Source organism: Neopsephotus bourkii, unplaced genomic scaffold (assembly GCF_033783945.1).
Source record: "Neopsephotus bourkii isolate Nb327-2 ecotype Australia unplaced genomic scaffold, CSIRO-AGI_Nbou_v1 NB_1634, whole genome shotgun sequence".
Lineage (NCBI taxonomy): Eukaryota > Metazoa > Chordata > Aves > Psittaciformes > Psittacidae > Neopsephotus > Neopsephotus bourkii.
In genome coordinates this window covers 2944778-2962710 of record NW_026902109.1, presented here as the reverse complement: position 1 = coordinate 2962710, position 17933 = coordinate 2944778, and the positions used below count along the sequence as shown (strand labels likewise).

The 17933-nt window shown below is 40.5% G+C and overlaps 1 protein-coding gene across 2 annotated transcripts in view; it reads right to left on the bottom strand.

Annotated features, from left to right (window-relative positions):
* The window catches only part of MICU1 (mitochondrial calcium uptake 1), a 108265-nt gene that overhangs the window by 43696 nt on the left and 46636 nt on the right, over positions 1 to 17933 (bottom strand). The window contains exons 7-8 of one of the 2 annotated variants that reach the window (XM_061373869.1): positions 7693 to 7758; positions 6368 to 6482 (exon numbers count right to left, since the gene is read on the bottom strand). In XM_061373869.1, coding sequence (XP_061229853.1) covers positions 6368 to 6482; positions 7693 to 7758 — 181 coding nt within the window. The remainder of the gene's footprint in view (positions 1 to 6367; positions 6483 to 7692; positions 7759 to 17933) is intronic. The other variant, XM_061373870.1, reaches the window with a different exon arrangement.

Sequence of the window (17933 nt, the reverse complement as noted above, 5' to 3'; positions counted from 1 at the left end):
TTAACACCCTTTTTGAGAATAAACATTGCTCCCTTCAGGTGTAGCTGAGAATTTCTTTGACAAAGTAGGGTGGGTTTTGGTGATGTTACCTAAACGATGCAAAAATTCTGGCTACCCCTGTGAAAACCCTGAAATTTCTCATCTTCCATTGGGAATTCAAACACAAAACAGCTCAAGCCTCCCATGTTGATCTCAAAGCCCAGTAATACCCCAAGCAACACCAGTGTGGGAAGAAAGATCAAGAATTGGGCTGGGAAGTTAGTCACTAGGAATTAAACACCCTATGAGTACTTATTTCCCATCTATCTAAAAATTAAGAAAAAATATATGTGCAAAGGCCACAGTACCCTGAAACTAATAAAATGTCTCTTCACAATCAGTTACAAATTAACACAGTCCTCTCCTAAAGTACAGACAGATTTTCATTTAGAGAGATGGATGCTCAAGCCTCGCAGCTGTAACCGTATTTTTTCTTTTCCTCTTTAAGGCCACAGCATTAAAAAAAAGCTTACCTTTTCCTCCAGCCAAAGATTAATCAAATTTCCCTTCCCCACCCCCTTAAGTTACATGAATCAACATGGTCATTATTCTATCTCACTTTGCACAGCAGCATTTTAGCCAAGAAAAGTTTCTGTACCTTTTTGAATTGGAACATTTCTGTCTGACAGAAAGAATCAGGGTCATAGATGAGCTCACCCTTACAAAACCACAGCCTGCAGTCCAGCATCAGTATTTAGTTCATTGTTAGCAACTGCATCCGCAATAGACAAAGATGATGTGCTTTCACATAATGAACTTTCAAATGCTCTGATTTTATTTCTTTTTTGAAAACAGAGTTACAGCTTCATAGGGCACAAACCATCCATAGAATACAGATGGCTGAGCCCCAGCTACAATATATATGGGGGGGAAACCCCACTAAACTGTCCTAATGCCGCATGTATTTTCCTTTCAAATTATTCCACTATTTCAGAAAAATCCAAATCCCACCAACTTTTTTTTTTGGCTGGTCATGCAAGGTAAAAACATCACCACTGGTAACTGTAAAGAAAGGCTCTGAACAACTCAGAGCAAGAGAAATCAAGCTTGTGTTAGCTCCTCACTCTGAATCCATGCTGAAGGTCACATGTTTAAACCCAGACACGTGGATTCAAGCTCTACTTGAGTACCAAGCTCGAAGATTACTGAGCTGCACATGCCCACATTGCCACCAGAGACAGTATTAGGCACTCAACAGAAGACAAATAAGGGTTAACTAGTACAGCTGACAGGTAAAATCCAAAATAAACTGCCATCTTGTACAGAAGAACATGGATCAGACACAGGCATAAGGAAGAGCTAAAGGATCAGCAACATGAAGAGATGCTCTGATTCTCACTTTGGAAAGTTGTCCTATGACAGTTTGCTACCTCCGGATACAGAAATTCGTGCCAAGCATGCAGTACATTTTTCCTTGGAGTGATGTCCCAGATAAGGCCATTTTTCATCTTTCATCTTCCTTCTACTTAAGCAATAAAGAAATTAAAGAAAAAATACTATTGCTGCTTCACTTTTTTATTTTGCTTGTTATCTTATGAATCAAAGAGACTGTGTTATTTTAACACCAAATTTTGTATTTTGTTTTTAACGTCAAATATACGCCTCGGTTTCAGAGATTTGAGAGAATGTGACAGTGCCTCAGCTGGCGTACAAGACTTACCTTTCAACAGCTTCTCAGCAGTTGCCACATGACTTGTGTAACACTGCTGGAAATCAAGATTCTCTCTTAAATGACTCCCTGAAATAAGGACCTGTAAAAAAAACCTGTGGAAATGGCAGCTCCAGACAAAGGTCATTAGAAGCTATGCCCTCCAGAGAACCCCTGGAGAAACAGGACACCCCAAATATCTGCAGGCTCTGGGATATAGCTACTCTATTTCCTAGTTCTGTAATTCTGGAACATGTCAATCAGGCTATGAATTGCTACATGCAGAACAATCCTTTCCCACTGCAAATTTACTCTCCTCTGTGATACAGAAGGTTGGTGGAGATCCATCAGCCCACCACACCATGCAAATGCAAGGGGTGAAGAGCTGAACAAGACTGCAGGCAGAGAGGGTGGTAGAGCATCCTATTCCCTAAAACTGGTTTTCAAGACAGAGAGGTCCAGCTCTGCTTGGGAAGATCCCAAACTACTAAGTCCAAGAAATCTGTCCAGTTTCTGTTCTTCAGCGTGGCTACCAGCCCATGGCAGAAGTGGGATGCTGTCAGACAGCCCTCAGTCTGACATGAAGTAACCACACTTACATTTGGAAGCTGGGACATGCCTTGGAAGAGGATCTCTGTGCTGCTCAGATACATCTCAGAAATCCCACACAGTGACTGGGTTGGCAAAAAGGTATTGAAGACATCCCTTCACCATACAGTGTAGGTGAGATGGACCCACGTACATGCATGTAGGTAAAAAGAGGGTCTTGAAAGTTTAAAGATAAAATTAACATGAACAGTACCACAAAAAACAAAACAAAACAAAACAACCCCTACAAACTCAAAGCAACCTTATAACTTCTTTTCTTCTAGAAACAAGTCCTATGGCACTTACTGCTGCTTCACAGGATTAAAACACCATTTGCAAGGCAACAGATCTCACCTGTGGCAGGGAATGAGGCTGAAGACATCTGTGTCAGCCAGCAATACATATTCAAAATGGCCATAATGCAAACAGACCCTCGAGATCACATCACCTGCATGCAGCAGTGTGGGAAGACATGTAGTGCCAACTCCATCGCAGGGACCTGCACACTGCTCAGTAGCTGCACACTGCTCAGTAGTTGGCCAGAAAATAATTTCCAGAGCTAGATGGCTCAGGATATTATTTCCTACACAGGGGAAAGAAAACAACGGCAACAACCGAAAAAAAAGAGTGAATCTATCCTAGGCAAGAGGCTTCTTGCAGGCTAGTACTCATAAGGGATGGCAGCATGCCATACTCTAGAAAGAATCCACAGGAGAACGAAAAGGGACCTGGAGGTCTGCTCCAAAAGCCCTGGCAAGAAAGTACTTTGGCTAGAGCTAATGCTATTTAACCCTCCTTCAAGGGCTGGGAGAGTCCAGCGACAGTCCAATTATGGAAACAATGCCAACTTATTCTTTTAATGCCGAGCTCCCTTTGGTACCTGTTAATCAAGTAGGCATTAGCAAGCCTGGACAATGGACCACATTTGCTCTGAAACTGATGACAGAAAAGCTCTTTCTTTCCTTTCTCCACCTGTTCTGCAAGTTCAAAAGCAAAAACTTCTCTAGTCAGAGAAGCGATGTCTTTGCTTTCCTATGACATTTGAAGGACCCTGAGGAAATCCCATCAACATTTTGCTTATCTCATATTTTGCTCATCTTTCTACCTCCTCCCCAGGAAACAAGGAGCAACTGAAGCAACAGAAACCATGACGTATCCTTAAGGCTGATCAGTTCTCATTGCCTTTAACAGAAAGCTGTCTTTGTGAAGCTGCTAAATGCTATCTTATTAGCTGTTTCAAAAATACATTTTCACAGAAACACAGCAACTGACAAGAACAGACAGTGCTAGAGTGAAAAATCACTTGTAAATAAGATATGGTGACAGACTTAATTTTCTGTGCAATATGCAAACAGCTCTCTGCGAGCAACATACAGATGAAGCCTCCAGCCCTTTCTCCTCCTCTCCCTCTCTGGCAGCTGCCACATGGTCCATGTTTCAGAGAATACAACTGAAGTGAGCTTCAGCTCAAGCTGCAAAAACTAATTAAATGGAAAGCTTTGGGAGAAGCTCTCAAAGCCCAGCAGTGCTTTTGGCAGGCCCAGGGAGATGGGGAGGAGCCATCTCAGCAGACTTGCTGGGCACAACCCTCCCAAGGAGCACGGTAACAGAGCCCTTTGGTTTTCTTGTTTTCAGAGGTCAACATTGATCAGTTTTGAGTTCAATAAACCAGATGAGAACACGACTGATTTCCACCTACTATTTCTGAGCACAGAGCAGGGGAGCACCTCTGTCTCCCACCCCCAGAACTGATCTCACACTCCCCCTTTTGATTATCCTGCTTTAGTCCTCAATACACCACCTTCTTTTCTCAATAATTAGTGACTTTTAGCTATTTGATGTGATCCACAGCTCAATCTTATCCAGATACCTCCTTCACGTTCCAGTTATTTAAGCAGCAAAGTAAGAAAAACAACTGATAGTTTGAAGATGTATTTTCCTCATTCCCTTTTATTTGCCAGAGGAAAAAAAACAACAAACCCAAACATAAACTACAGTATTCCTGGAAGGTAGTGCTTACTAGTAGGAGAGTAATCCAGTGTGGCATAACTGTGTACTTTCTACCTAGCCACAGGGCAAGGTTTGTTTGGGAGCTTTACTTTTATAAAAGCAAATACTTTAAAAATGAAATCAAAACTCTTCCTCTGGGGAACCACTGTTTGACAGTAGGCTCCAAAAACATTCCTCTATCTTCAGTAACTATTCAGCAAACTCCCAAAATACCTAACAGTCAGCCTAAGAGTCCCAGAACACTTTTCTTGCCTTTTTGTGGTTTTCCTTTCTGAAAGCTCCTTCCTTGCCCACGCTTCACACCATTCCTCAAAGTACACACCACTCAATTCTTTCCCCTCTCAGTTTGATTCCCCAATAATTGTGAACATATTTAAAAGCCCAAAAACAAGAGGAGAAAAACCTGTCCCTCCCGCAGAGCCCTCCAGACCAGGGTTGGCTGCTTGCTACTCTAACACAAGGAGGTCCCTTTCCTTTTATTCTCAGAACAAAGAAATTAAACCAAAGCAAGAACAATTTCTCTTACTGCTGCCTGTGGAAGGACTTGAAAATAATTTTGCACCCTGAATACTTGATTAGGGGGCTGCTCAGCAGTAGCACAGCCATAAAGCCAAGGGCACAAGTGTTTTCTAAACCACATTGAGTAATGCAATACTACAGGCCTGGAGTTCATTGTCACTTGTGACTCAGATGAGAAGCCCTCGTTACAGAAGTGAAAATACCTTAGATAATTTCAGCACAGGCTAAAGATGTGTAAGAGGGGAATAGCCAAAGTCTGAGGAGTCAGGACTGAGACTGTCAAAAATAAATTAAAAAAATAAAAAAATAAAAAAAAGAGAGTGTAGATTTCAATCCTAAAACAAATTCCCTGCCTTGAACTAGCTTTATCTCTTAAGCATTTGTTTTCACAACATGAAGGTCATACACGTCTTCCCCTACCATGTCCATCTGCCAAGAAACAAGACCTTGAACCTTGCTTCTCCCTGGTAACAGATCCTCAGTAAATGAAGAGCTACCTCTCATTTGTCCATGTTAGAGTAAGCAAGAGCACAGGGGAAAAAAAAAAAAGCACCTGTTGCTTTTACAAAACCTAAGTGAATTACCCAGCTGACTCCCTTGAACAGCACAGGGCAATGAGGGTCTACAGTAAACCAGGAAGTGTCCTGCATGTTAAGTCCTACAATAAGGTCACCATGAAACAGATACTTAAAGATTAGATGGCCAAGTTTTCTCCTTTGTTTTTTTTAAGTCTGAAAATAAAATGTCTCAAGTTCATTTGGACCATGGCATATAAACCATTACCCCCCACTTTCTAACAGGGCTGAAAAATAACTAGAGTTTCTGTGGGCTCTGTGATGCAGCACCTTCCAAGCAGCTACAGAGGCCCTGCAAATGAGATTTTGAGCTTGCTCTTCCCGTGAAGAAAGTCTAGAAATGCTGCTTGACATTACCAAAGGCTTCAATTTCACTGTTTCTTGCCAACAAAGCAAACTTTTAAGTGTCAGCACTTCAACTGCAGAAGACTTTGCTGGAACAGATTAGCAGATCACAGAAATATCACAAATGCAAGTCAAGTGCAGCAGGGTGAAAAGACAGAAGGTATCTAATGATACTTGTTGAAATGTAAACAGCTTAATTTGTCTTCACATCAGATTACATCATGCACAAGCCTGAGTTTACCCAAGTGAAAAAGCAACTGGAGAAGAGAGTCTGAACAGATGGGTAACCAGTGCAGAGCTGGAAAGCGGTATTCATCCAAATACAAGAATATCATACAAACGCAACTCAAGAACACATCTTCATTTACAGTTTTGAACAGCAGGTCAAATGACTCATTAAAAAAATTGCCACATTTGAAAAACAGAAATCTTCAGAAGACATCAATCTTTACATTTCTGAACCACTCAAAGCTAAGTCTAAACCAGATGAAGCAATGGCAATTATTCACTCAGTCTGCATTTCAGGCAATCAAGAATTCCTTTTAAGGAAATGTATGTAGACAACAATAGCAAACTCATTGCTTGTAAACCTTCAAAACTTAAAAAAGCAGTAATTGCAGAGGAAAAAAACCACTGTACTTACTAGAAAGGACCGTTGTGAGGAAGATGTAGTCAGAAAAAGAAATGAGTCCACATTCTCCAAGTGCGTAAAATATGCTGTCTTCATCGGCAAACTTCTCTCGCTCCTGGGATAATTTCTATTTATTCATCCAAACCACACCCCAGAAAGAAAAAATAAAGCAATTGATTAAATAGAGAAATGGAAAGCTTTATTTGTATCCTTACCACCAAAAACCATTCTACGTACACACACCCCTACTATCTCCATTCATATTCAGTGGACCTTTTCCAGCCTTCAAATCTGTCAGAAATGCTCTGCAAAGATCAGTGCTTCCCCATCTCAATGATGGGCAAGGAACTGCACAATATTAATGAGTTGGTTTAGCCTAGCTGAAATACAGACAAATAAAACTATGTCTATTTTGCTTAAAATAGCCTGAGTCTTTGAGATTGTTACAAAAATCGTATTTCTTAAGATAGGAATAAAAAAGGACATAACTGTATTTCACTAATAGCATTGCAGTTATATTGTCTTGCTGCAGTAGCCAAGAAAGAACTATTTCACATTAATATAAAGTATGATCAAAGTTATCAGAAACACATGATTCAGGAGTTGGTTTAGCAGGCTCGCTAGGAAGACCAGGAGCGATACCATCTTTACTTCTCTCTTTCTCCAGCTATTTTTCATTATGTTCTTTTTATAGAAAATTCTACGTTTTATCAGCTCATATCCCTTACTAAGCCAAAAATCCAAGTTCTTTTGATCTGCAGAGCTTTCAAAGACTGAAAAAGATCTGTAACATTGTTAGCAAATCCACACTGGTGACCCATTTTAAGAACATAGCAGGAGAAGAAACACACACACACAAAGGAAAATGAAATTAATATATAAGAGAATAGGTATGGATGAGGTTATTCCACAGAAACCAGGTCATGCAAGCACACAAGCACGGTGAAAGCAAGGCTGAATTTAGGAATGGTTTTAGGAAAAACCACCAACAAACACCACCACACGAGGGGCCAGCTACACAACTGTCCCCCACTGTTACCTCTGTCTAGCGGAGATCCCATCATATACAAGATAAAGGAAAGAAAACTGGTTAACCAACAATAAAATAAGCAGGCAAACATAATATCAAGTCAAACGGTTAGACTTGCGAAGAGCAAGAAAGTTTTGAAGCAACGACATTGTTGCTTTGACTTGGTGCAGCTAAGAAGCCCAAGTAGACATCCCAGCAAGAGTTAGCACATAGCCCTTCCGGGTCAGACCCACTGTCTGCAGCTGATGTCTCTCATCCACCTCAAGTTTTGCTGGGTTTGGTTTTCTTTTCTTTTGAGAGAACTCACCATTGTATGTGACTGCAGAGTGGGGATGAGCTCAGCTAATAATTTAGATGAAAACTTAACCCGTATCTGGCTCGGAAACCACAAAAAAAGAGACAAAAAATAATCATACAGATCACAAAAAAATACAGATTCCCGGGAAGAAAGTTCAGCTCTATTGATCAAATATAAATCTCCCAGTAGCTCTGCTTTACCATCTGCAGTGTCAGGAATTTAATAAGCGGTGAACCACTAACAGCAAACACCACACTAATGGCATTCATTCCATGCAAAATAACTGCTATTTATGCCTACAGAATACGAGGCTAAAGTATCATTTACTGAAACGTTTTTGCTTCCTTTCCCATCGAGATGGATCCGAAGCAAAATTACACTTATGCCTATGTTGAGGACAAACAAACAATGCCTGGTTTTTCCTTAAACTGAAGGAAGAATTTGTGGAAAAAGCAGTATTCCGCTGCGGGTGGCACTGCCACCAGCATCTCACTTGCTCCTGTGATTTATTGCATCTTCCAATTGCCTGTCATTAGCAGCATTTATCATAAACTAGCTACTAGCATCCTATTTTTACCTGCTCAAAGGACCCCATGAAAAGTTCCAGAGGTTGGCTTATTAATTTTTATGGGGTTCTTTTCTGCACTTAAAATTCATAGTTGGCAACAAACAGCTCAAAATATTCGTCATAAGCTGAAAACCACATCCATAGACTAACAATAAAAAAAGATATTAAGTTAGTTGCTCTCAAAAATACAAAGGTGCAGATAGATAGAAAAGAGAAGCATTTACTCATCTGCATCTTACTTTGAGCAAACAAAGTAAAACTTTTAAGCAAGCACCTACTTGTCAGAAACTGCGGAAAGAGAACATACACTGGCTATGGTGCTCACCCTGCCTGCAGCTAACAGGAAAGGGAATTTCTCCAACTGATCTTAATAGGTAAAAAATAACAACTGACCTGATCAATGAGATTTTCAGGCTCCCAGCAGCAGGAAGACTGAATTTTTTTTTTTTGTTTTTTTATATTTTAAAAACCACAACTCTCCCATTTATTTTCCTCTGGCACACTGTTTTCTTCTGGTGTGTTTGACTGCTTTCCACAGAGTATATGGGAAGCTCACCCCGCTATGGGAAAGGCTGAAAACATCCTCCTCAGGGCTTTTTCCCCACCATTAAACATTATATTCTACAGAACTACATTACACCCCTAGGAAAAAAAAACAAACCCAACCAACCAAACCAACCAACCAACCCAGTCACTGACACCCCCCCCAAAAAAACCCCAAAACAAAAACCAAACCCAACCAAAACCCAAACCCAAACAGCAAAAAATCCCACCACATCAAACTATCTACTTCACAAAGCACCATGTAGAGTGTTATGATCCCTCAAATTTCAAGGTGGAAAAACCTGAAGTCCTCAGTAACATCTAAACCCACTGTCTATAGACCTCAAGCTTCTTTTCCACAGCCCAGTTTCCTTCCATCATACTCTACCATCCCTTCTAGCCAGGAAGGTAATGCACAGGATCAGTAAATGTAGGGAAGAATCCCTTTCCAAGTTTCCATCCTCTTTTAGAGATGGCATCTTCACAAATTCGTTATCCACAGAATTTCAGGACAACCTTCACATTTCACACCCTTTTGTACCTGAAGACATGCTAATTCTCAAAGTGTTCACTTAAAAGTCAAATGTCTTCCATTTAAGATTTTTTTCTCTATGTTAAATCCATTCCCAAAAACAGAATAATTGGTTAAGATCATTCAGCACGCCCAAAAAGACATTTAAAACTGAGCATTCACCAGTGAGCAAGCCACAGGGAACAGTTTACAGTTGTGATGTATTTTCCAACCAAGCAGTAGATTCGTACTAAACAAGCACACAAACAAGCAAACATTCAAATTAACATGTAAAAAGAAAATAAAATCCAAATATACCATTGCTTTTGGCACAAGCATGGCTGTGTAAGTTGAGTGAAAAGCCACTAGACCAGTCTCAGTGGAATAAAACTTCTTACATTCAGGCAGATTATCAAACAATACCAGACGTGAACAACAGGTGAAAAAAAACATAATGCAACTGCGTTTCAAAATATGAAGCTTGGTTTGCCCTTTCCTCAGGACAAACTCAGGCTCCAAGTCCAACAAACAGCATCACATGGGCTGAACATATCAGTAGCAGCAATCAACCTCCCCCAAACCCATGTGCTGTAGGGAAGTTGCATGCCATACGCAGACAGCTCCCCAGACCTGTGTTACAGGCTGGCTGCAAGCAAGCAAAGCACCCTAAGATATACCACAGACTTCACATATTCTAACTCAAACCTGATCTACTACTGGAGCGTCCCCTGCGCCAAGTAAATGGGTACAGCTCTCAGGTAACAAAGGATTCGGGGGAAAAACCACCCATCAATTCCTTCAGTTCCTTGCCAAATATTACCTTTATTTTGGATTTATAAACACTTTTCCCAGGACTAAGTGAAGTGTGAAACATGGAAATACTTAATTATGCAAATCTGAAAAAAAAAAAGATGTACCTTTGCAAATTAAGGGATGCCTTTTCTGCAGAGGCAGAGACTGAGGCAAGGTGCACTGCTGGTGTTTGCTCTGCACATTTGGAAGGGCCTTATCAGCTAAATCATTGCAGCGCCACTTCATTTTGCATTTCAGAAGCTACTTAATGACCAGCATTTAATTTGCCTCTTTGGGAAGAAAACCTTCTTGGAAAGTCACTTAGAGTTGACAGTTTGTGTTTCAATGTGGAGTGAAAACACGCTTTCAGCACATTTATTCCGGTAACTCGTGTATGTTTCAACATCACCTTTATACTTATATAAACCAAAGCTTCAGGAATTTATCCGCCTTATGTGGCCACTCGACAGCAACTTATGCCTTCCAAAATGACATCGAAATAAATATGCAATGTGTGCAAGATAATGAGCATTTCCCCAGAATCAGAAAGTAATTTTGTAAATTAGTAAGGAATTCTAGATGAAGCATAACCATCTTTTATTGACAAACATCAGACTCAGTTTGTTCCTTTTCAAAAGAAATACTTTAAGGTTACCAATACTGTGTAAGCAAATACAAAACTGTGAATGTTTCAGTAAAGTCACCTTGCTGCAAAGCAGTTCTCTTTCAGTCCCAACTGATCACCTTCAGTTATGCAAACCATTTAAAAGACACTTCTAAAACTTATTTCTTTCATGGTTAGCTGTAAGCATAGAGGAAGAGAAGTTAAAATGCTCTATGTTCACTGTTAAAAATAAACATTCTCTTTTCCACAGTAGGAGTTTCTAAAAACTGTGTTACAAGTTGGCCTAATATAGACAATTTCTGTCCTTGTTTCTCAGTTTTCTGGCTTTAGAAGATAAAAATGGACCTCCAAGTTACTGCAGTTTTGGGATACATGTCTCTATACAAATGAAATCTCTAACCAGAGGAAAAGAACCCCACATGAGGACTTGTGCACATACCGTTAATCAGTATGCATAGACATGATGTGCTATTAGTTTTGCTCACAAATGGCTTGATGCCTTGGGCTTAAATCAGTAGACAGCACCCCTATAAACAAAAAACTACCAGGAATCCTTCTAAGGAAAGGAAAACAAATCCTTCTGTAAAATTTATTGGACACTACATTTAATTAATGTATTTTTAAAACTTATGAGCTGATACTACACATGTTGTTTGACATCTTTAAAATGTATTAGCTAGCTTTTGTCATCTCATTAGAGCTACATAACATTTAGATGTGCAGTGATGCAGCTCCTATCTGCCTGGTCCAGCAGTCTGGAGACAGCATCATGCTGGCACGGACTACTGCTACTACTCCTTCCCCAAGCAGGGCTGTTTAAGATCTGGGAAAATATATACTAAGACACTCTATGCATTTCCAGCAAGTGCTCTGTATTAGTCTGTCAAACAAGAGAGAAAAGGGAAAACCCTTAAGACATGCCAGTGAAAACTGGAGGCAATGCAGCCTGCTATGGTAACTAAAAATATTGATGCTTCGAACTGTGTCTGCATCAAAATGCTGAACTGGAGGCTCCAAAATGAGGAAGATTTTTCATTTTACTGTCTTTTTTTAAGATATAAACTTTAAAAACCCAAAGCCACGTATTCAGAGATTTCATAGAATCAACTGGGTTGGAAAAGATCAAGTTCAACCTTTCATGACAACTCACACAGGCATGTCAGTACTGACATTAAGAAAACTGAAATAAAGAAATAAAAAGGCTTTCAGAATCAGGTTTCAAAAATCCAGCCTTTCAGCCCATACATTCAAAAGGGAACAAGAGGTGGGGAAGGTCCCTCTGTGCTATGAAATGGGAATGAAAACGGGACCTGGAGAAGAAGTGAGATACTTACAGGTTTTAAGGATAGCTTTATAATGCAGAGGCGAAATAAATTTTCTCAGATGCACTACCTTGGATTTTTTTAATACCACTTTATACCTATCACTAAATTAGAAAAGTGTTTAAGGTTGTGACAGAAACAGCACAAGGACTTTCTGAAACTCATAAACCTCTTTTTGCAATGGGAAATTTCACAGTACTATTCCTAGTGGCTCTAGATTAATTTACTATGAAGTTGACATGCTAGCACAGGCAAACTCAAACAGATTCTGCAGGGCAAAGTGTGGTAGGTGAGTTTTAGCACAAGAAAATGGTAAAAATTTACTGTTGGCAGATAAATACTGCAGCTCATGACCTTTCAAGAGTGTATTTTAATGAAGAGACTCATAAAACCTCTGATTTGTGGACTACTTTATCTCTTTTATCTCTACACAGGGGGGACAAAAGTATAGAGCTGGTCATGGAGGAATTTGCTCTGCATACTCTCCCTTTGAATTTGGACATATACAGAGAATTAGGAATTAGGCAGCAATTATTATTACTATGGGTGGTCCCCTGAGACTGGAAAGAGAAATCTGCATCCTGTCCTTCCAGCAAGGCTGTAAATATTCATCACCTTCAAAACAAAGGGCACCTGAAATGCAAGGCCATCATTCAGTACAACCAAGAAAAAAAAAATGACACAGACTTTCCCAACCCTTCGCAGGCAGCAGACCCACTCATGCAAGGGAGAAACCCCTGCTGAAAAAGCAAATAGGAAATGCCTCAGAAAAGGGATAGTATACACTCCTGCTCCCCTCTGCTGTGCTGTCTCAGTCCTCTGCAGGGTAATGAAATCACAATCTGTAGGGTCACAGTGGCATTTGTCATGGAAATTTGATGGGGAGGATTAAAATTGGGACCCTGATGTCCCAAGCCAGGCTTCTAAAATGAGTTGACTTTTGATGCCTTTGAATTTAAATGGCTGTTTAGGTTTCCAGATGGAGATTGGGATACGCTTTCCCTTGACTCAGCTCGCATTACCAACATTAACTCATTATGTTGATAATGCACGCTGCTTGTTTTTCAGATAAAAATTCCAGTGTGAAAATACATGAGGAAAGTAATCCTGTACAGAAAGCAAATATTAAATGTTGGCTCAGATGATAAGGTTGGGGCCATACACTCAGTTCTAACCACCCATCAAACGAGAAATGGGTTTTGGGGAAAAAAAACCAACACATGTAATTTGAGATTGTCATCATGACTGCAAACTTATTAAGGAACAGAATTAAAGATACAACTAAAAATCTTGTCATTCTCTTTCACTCTCTCACTCCCCCTTTCTTCTTCACCCACTTCTCCTACCCAGACCTCCCCTCCTTCTGTAGTTAGTGAGGTCAAGTATCTTCTAAAATATTCCCTCCCCCCCTGCCCAATCCATCCTCCTTCCCTCTCCTCCCAGCTAAATCCATGTTACATAAGGACAGAGTTTTCGGAGCTCATTTTGTATCCCTTAAGTATTAAGCACTAATCTAACACCATTAAAACTACTGAAGAAATTAAAGCCCCAGATGATTCTATAAACAACTTTTTGATTAAAAGACTGCATACATCCACTAAGGGCACTTTGTCACCAAGTTGCTTATTTTTGGCTAACTTCTTGTACAGATTGCATTAAATCACAAAGCAACAGGGCAAACTGAAAGTGTTCAGAGTACATTTCCCTCTTCACTTACTAATACTGAATAAACTTTCCTCTGGATTCTAGTTCTTTTTCCTAGAAACCATCCTATGAACGATAGCATCTAAGTATCTTCTTCCTAAAATATTCTTTAAAATAGCTCACCCTACATAGTTCTGTAACTTGAAAAACTTAAGAAAAGTTTGAAAAAATAATCTTCCCCAAACTTACATTTAAATACATGATGTTTCCCCCACAGCATTTGGCCAGAGAGAGGACTGTCCTTTCTCACAGAATGTAACTATGTGGCCCCGAGCAGAAAACACCATTTTCCATAGTCAGCTCTATCACAGTCTCATCAAGCTGCAAAGTAAGTCAGAAGCCTCAAAAGACACCATGAGAAGAGGAGGGCAGAGAGATACGCATCTGAGCATTGCTCAGAGTTTCCCGTTAATAAAGCCATGTAGTAACAGTTACCCTGAGGACAAGCCAAATTCAAGTATTCTGATATAAATCCTTTAGACTGAGGATCAAAGAAAGGATTCAGGATTATTTATTAAAGGAGTAGTGAGAAGGGTTGAGCATACACTGTCCCTTTTACATGTAAAGTGCATATTATGAGGTCTGAAGCACAAACTAATCAAAGCACATGCTGTCTGCTTTGTACCTGCCAGAAATCCTGGTGGAAGGGGGGAAAGTTAGAAAAGGGAAGAAAATGAGGTAATTCTTGGTTACACCAAAAGAACCCCAGATCATAATAAAAATAAAGACACAAGTATCAGAGATATTAGTAGCTGGAAGAAACATCCACCAGGTACCTAGAAACCAGAATAAAAGAAGACAGAGAGCAGTCAGAGCATTTTAGTGTCTGCCAAACAAGCCCTGTGAAAATGAGCAACAGAATTAGCAGTACAAAAAGATAACTGCAAGTAGAGCTCTGTCAAAACTGATACACCATTAACTTATGGTAGAAGACGTAGGAAAGGATGACCCATGTTCTGTATGTGGACATAAAGTAACCCAGGTGTCCACAGGGATGTTTGTGCACCAAGCATTTACTTGTTAGAAGCAAGTCTTTTCTTTGATTAAATTTGTCTTTATTAAAAGCAAATGAAGAGGAGAATTTGTAGCTCACTGTCCACCCACTGAACAGGGAAAAGCAGTGAGGAACATAAAAGTAATTCAAAACTGCTAACCAAAGCAGATGGGAGGGCAAAGTTTGGCTGGAAGGAGAAAGCTAACAAGCAAAAGAAACCCACAGACATCGACAGTGGTGTCAGCAAAGAAAGTCAAGACAAGAAAAACTCTCTCAGCTCAACTCAGATTTGCTGATTATCTGCAATAAACTGCACCTCTGCTTGTTTACAGAAACTATTACAGTCAAGAACTGTCTCTTCCATAACTTCACAATATGGTAGGGGTTGGAAGGGACCTCTGGAGATCATCTAGTCCAACCCCCTTGCTAAAGCAGGCTCACCTAGAGCAGGCTGCACAGGGTTGTGTTCATACAGGTTTTGCATCTCTCCAGAAGAGACACTACAACCTCTCTGTGCAGCCTGTTCCACTGCTCTGCTACCCTCAGTGTAAACAAGCTTTCCTTCATATTCAGATGGAGCTTCCTGTGTCTAAGTTTGCGCCCACTGCCCCTTGCCCTGTTGCTGGACAGCACTGAAAAGAATCTTGTCCCATCCTCCTGACACCCACCACTGAAATATTTGTATGCATTGACAAGATCCCCTCTCAGTCATTTCTTCTCCAGGCTAAACAGACACAGTTCTCTCAGCCTTTCCTTGTAAGAGTAATGCTCCAGATCCCTGCTCATTTCTTCAGCCCTGTGCTGTACCCTCTCCAAGTAGTTTCTTGTCTTTCTTGTATGGGGAAGCCCAGAACTGGATGCAGTACTCTTCACCAGGGTATAGTAGCAGAAGAGGCCACACTCTTCCTTAGGCACCCCAGGATACCCCTGGGGTACACATACACATGGCTGGCCCATGGTTAACTTGTTGTCCACCAGGATGCCCAAGTCCTCCACAGATCTGTCTTCCAGCAGGCCAGCTTTTAAGCTGTACTGGTTGCGTAGGGTTATTCCTCCCTAGGTGCAGGACCTTACACTTGTGTTTGCTTAACTTCACTAGGATAATCTCCACCTGACTCTCTGTCCAGGACTCGCTGAATGGCAGCACAGCCTCCTGGCATACCAGCCATTCCTCCAAGTTTTGTATCATCACCAAACCTGCTGAGCGTACACTTTGTCCCTTCATCCAGGACACTGAGGACTAAGTTGAGTAAGACTGGATCTAGTATTGGTCCATAATACAAACCTGCATTATGTAGTGGAAACAAATTTCAGATGGCTTTTTTAAGGGCCAGTAAAACATCTTAAGTATATTACTTCATCTTGCTATTGCTCTGCATTGTTTACAGCATCCCCAACATCTAGAGATGTAAATATAAATGCTGGCAGGAAATACTTTAATTCATAAATTTAATTAGAGGGCTTTGAAAGCCTCTGTAATTACTTACTGCAGCAACGGCAGCAGGAGGGTAAGCTATTGCTGGTAGCTTGAAGGCTTTTATTCGTATTAAGCAGTAGCAAGAAATTTTCCCCACAGGAGAACAAAAAGAGCAAGTCAAGTGTATTCTGTATTACACTAATAAGCCACCTAGCATGTTCTGGTGTTATTTTCTTTCCCTAAATAGGCTAGAGGTCTCTTAAAAGCACCACATCTTACCTTTGTTGTAAGCACCCACCTGCACAAAGACAGATCTAAGCTGTGCACTCACCACAACCATTTTCTGCCTCTGCCTACACCTTTCCAGCAGGCTGCATTGCTGAAAGCTCAGCTGTGGGACACTTGGGAAATCCCCTGTGCTGGCTCACCAGGATGGGAACAGCACCAAATGAATTAGGTGACAGGATGCAATTTTGCTGTGAACAGAGTGGGTATGCAGTTCATGCATTAGAGGAACACCACTGACGGCATCACTTCTTTTTTTCTTTGACACATTAAGCTTGTCAATGATCAATGCATAAGCCAAAAAAAACCCCATCAACTAAACAAAGAGTGCATGAAAGAACAAAATTTTAAACAAAATTTGCACTACAACTTCCGTAACACTCATGAAGCTTATGCCACATTACATGTGCTAAGATGCATACTACTGAGTTTATTCATCACTATCATCTTGCTAAGCAAGATGCACGCAGTGAGTGATGAAATAACCCAGTGCCTCAGTTTGAAAAATCAAATTTGCAAAGAACATCTCCACATGACTCTCAAAAATGCCCTTTCTTAAGCCCTAACAAGTATTATGAAGCAAGGAAACAGCACATCTTAAATAAACATCTTAAATAAAACTTATCTCCTCCTAACCAGAGACGTGCTCTTCAGGACGGTAGGACAAGAAAAAGGACAACATGACATTTTTTCCTATAGATTGGTTAAAAAAGCTTTTGCTTTTCCACTGCTGAAATACAAGAGGAGGAAATAGACACAGTGGAAATGCAGCAGACGAACAGTTGTGGTCTGGACACCTTTGCAACACAGCACCCTGAGATACACATTAGATTGTGTCTACTCTGAGATCAGCCTTTAGTTCAGGCTCACTATGAACACTTTGAAATATTTGCAGACTGAATAACAAGTTTTTTTTCCTACCCTGAACAGATACTAAACAATGCATTTTTTTTCTGCTTTCCAGAGCTTGCTTCCCTGGGGGAGAAACCACCGTACTTAGACAAAAAAAAAACAGGTACAGTTACCTCCCTACACATTTAGCCCAGCAGCAGGTCAAAGGAAAGGTATGAGTTCATGTTGACAAACAGATCTGATCAAGGGCTTTTGCTGGATGAATGTCTCCAGGGGTTCTGGTCTTGCAATGAGTGAAGAAAAAGCGTTAGTCTCAAATTACAGAAGCGCTGTTCCCATTAATAAGGCAGTAACATTTACCTCCCTCCACATCAACTCTACAAATTATCACTAGGAAGAAGGAGGGGCAGTTTTCTCACCATAGCATTCAATCACAGGCACAGCAAGATGCTTCAGAAACCCGACACAATTACAATACAGAGTCACATCACTCCATAAAATCCTTTGGCAAGACTGGTCCCAATCACTGCATGACAGCCAATTTGTTGTTTTGATTGTAGTTTTATGTAAATAAAACTGGTTCTGTGAAAACAGCAGCTCATACATCTGCTTACTAATGCTGTAGCATTTAAATCTA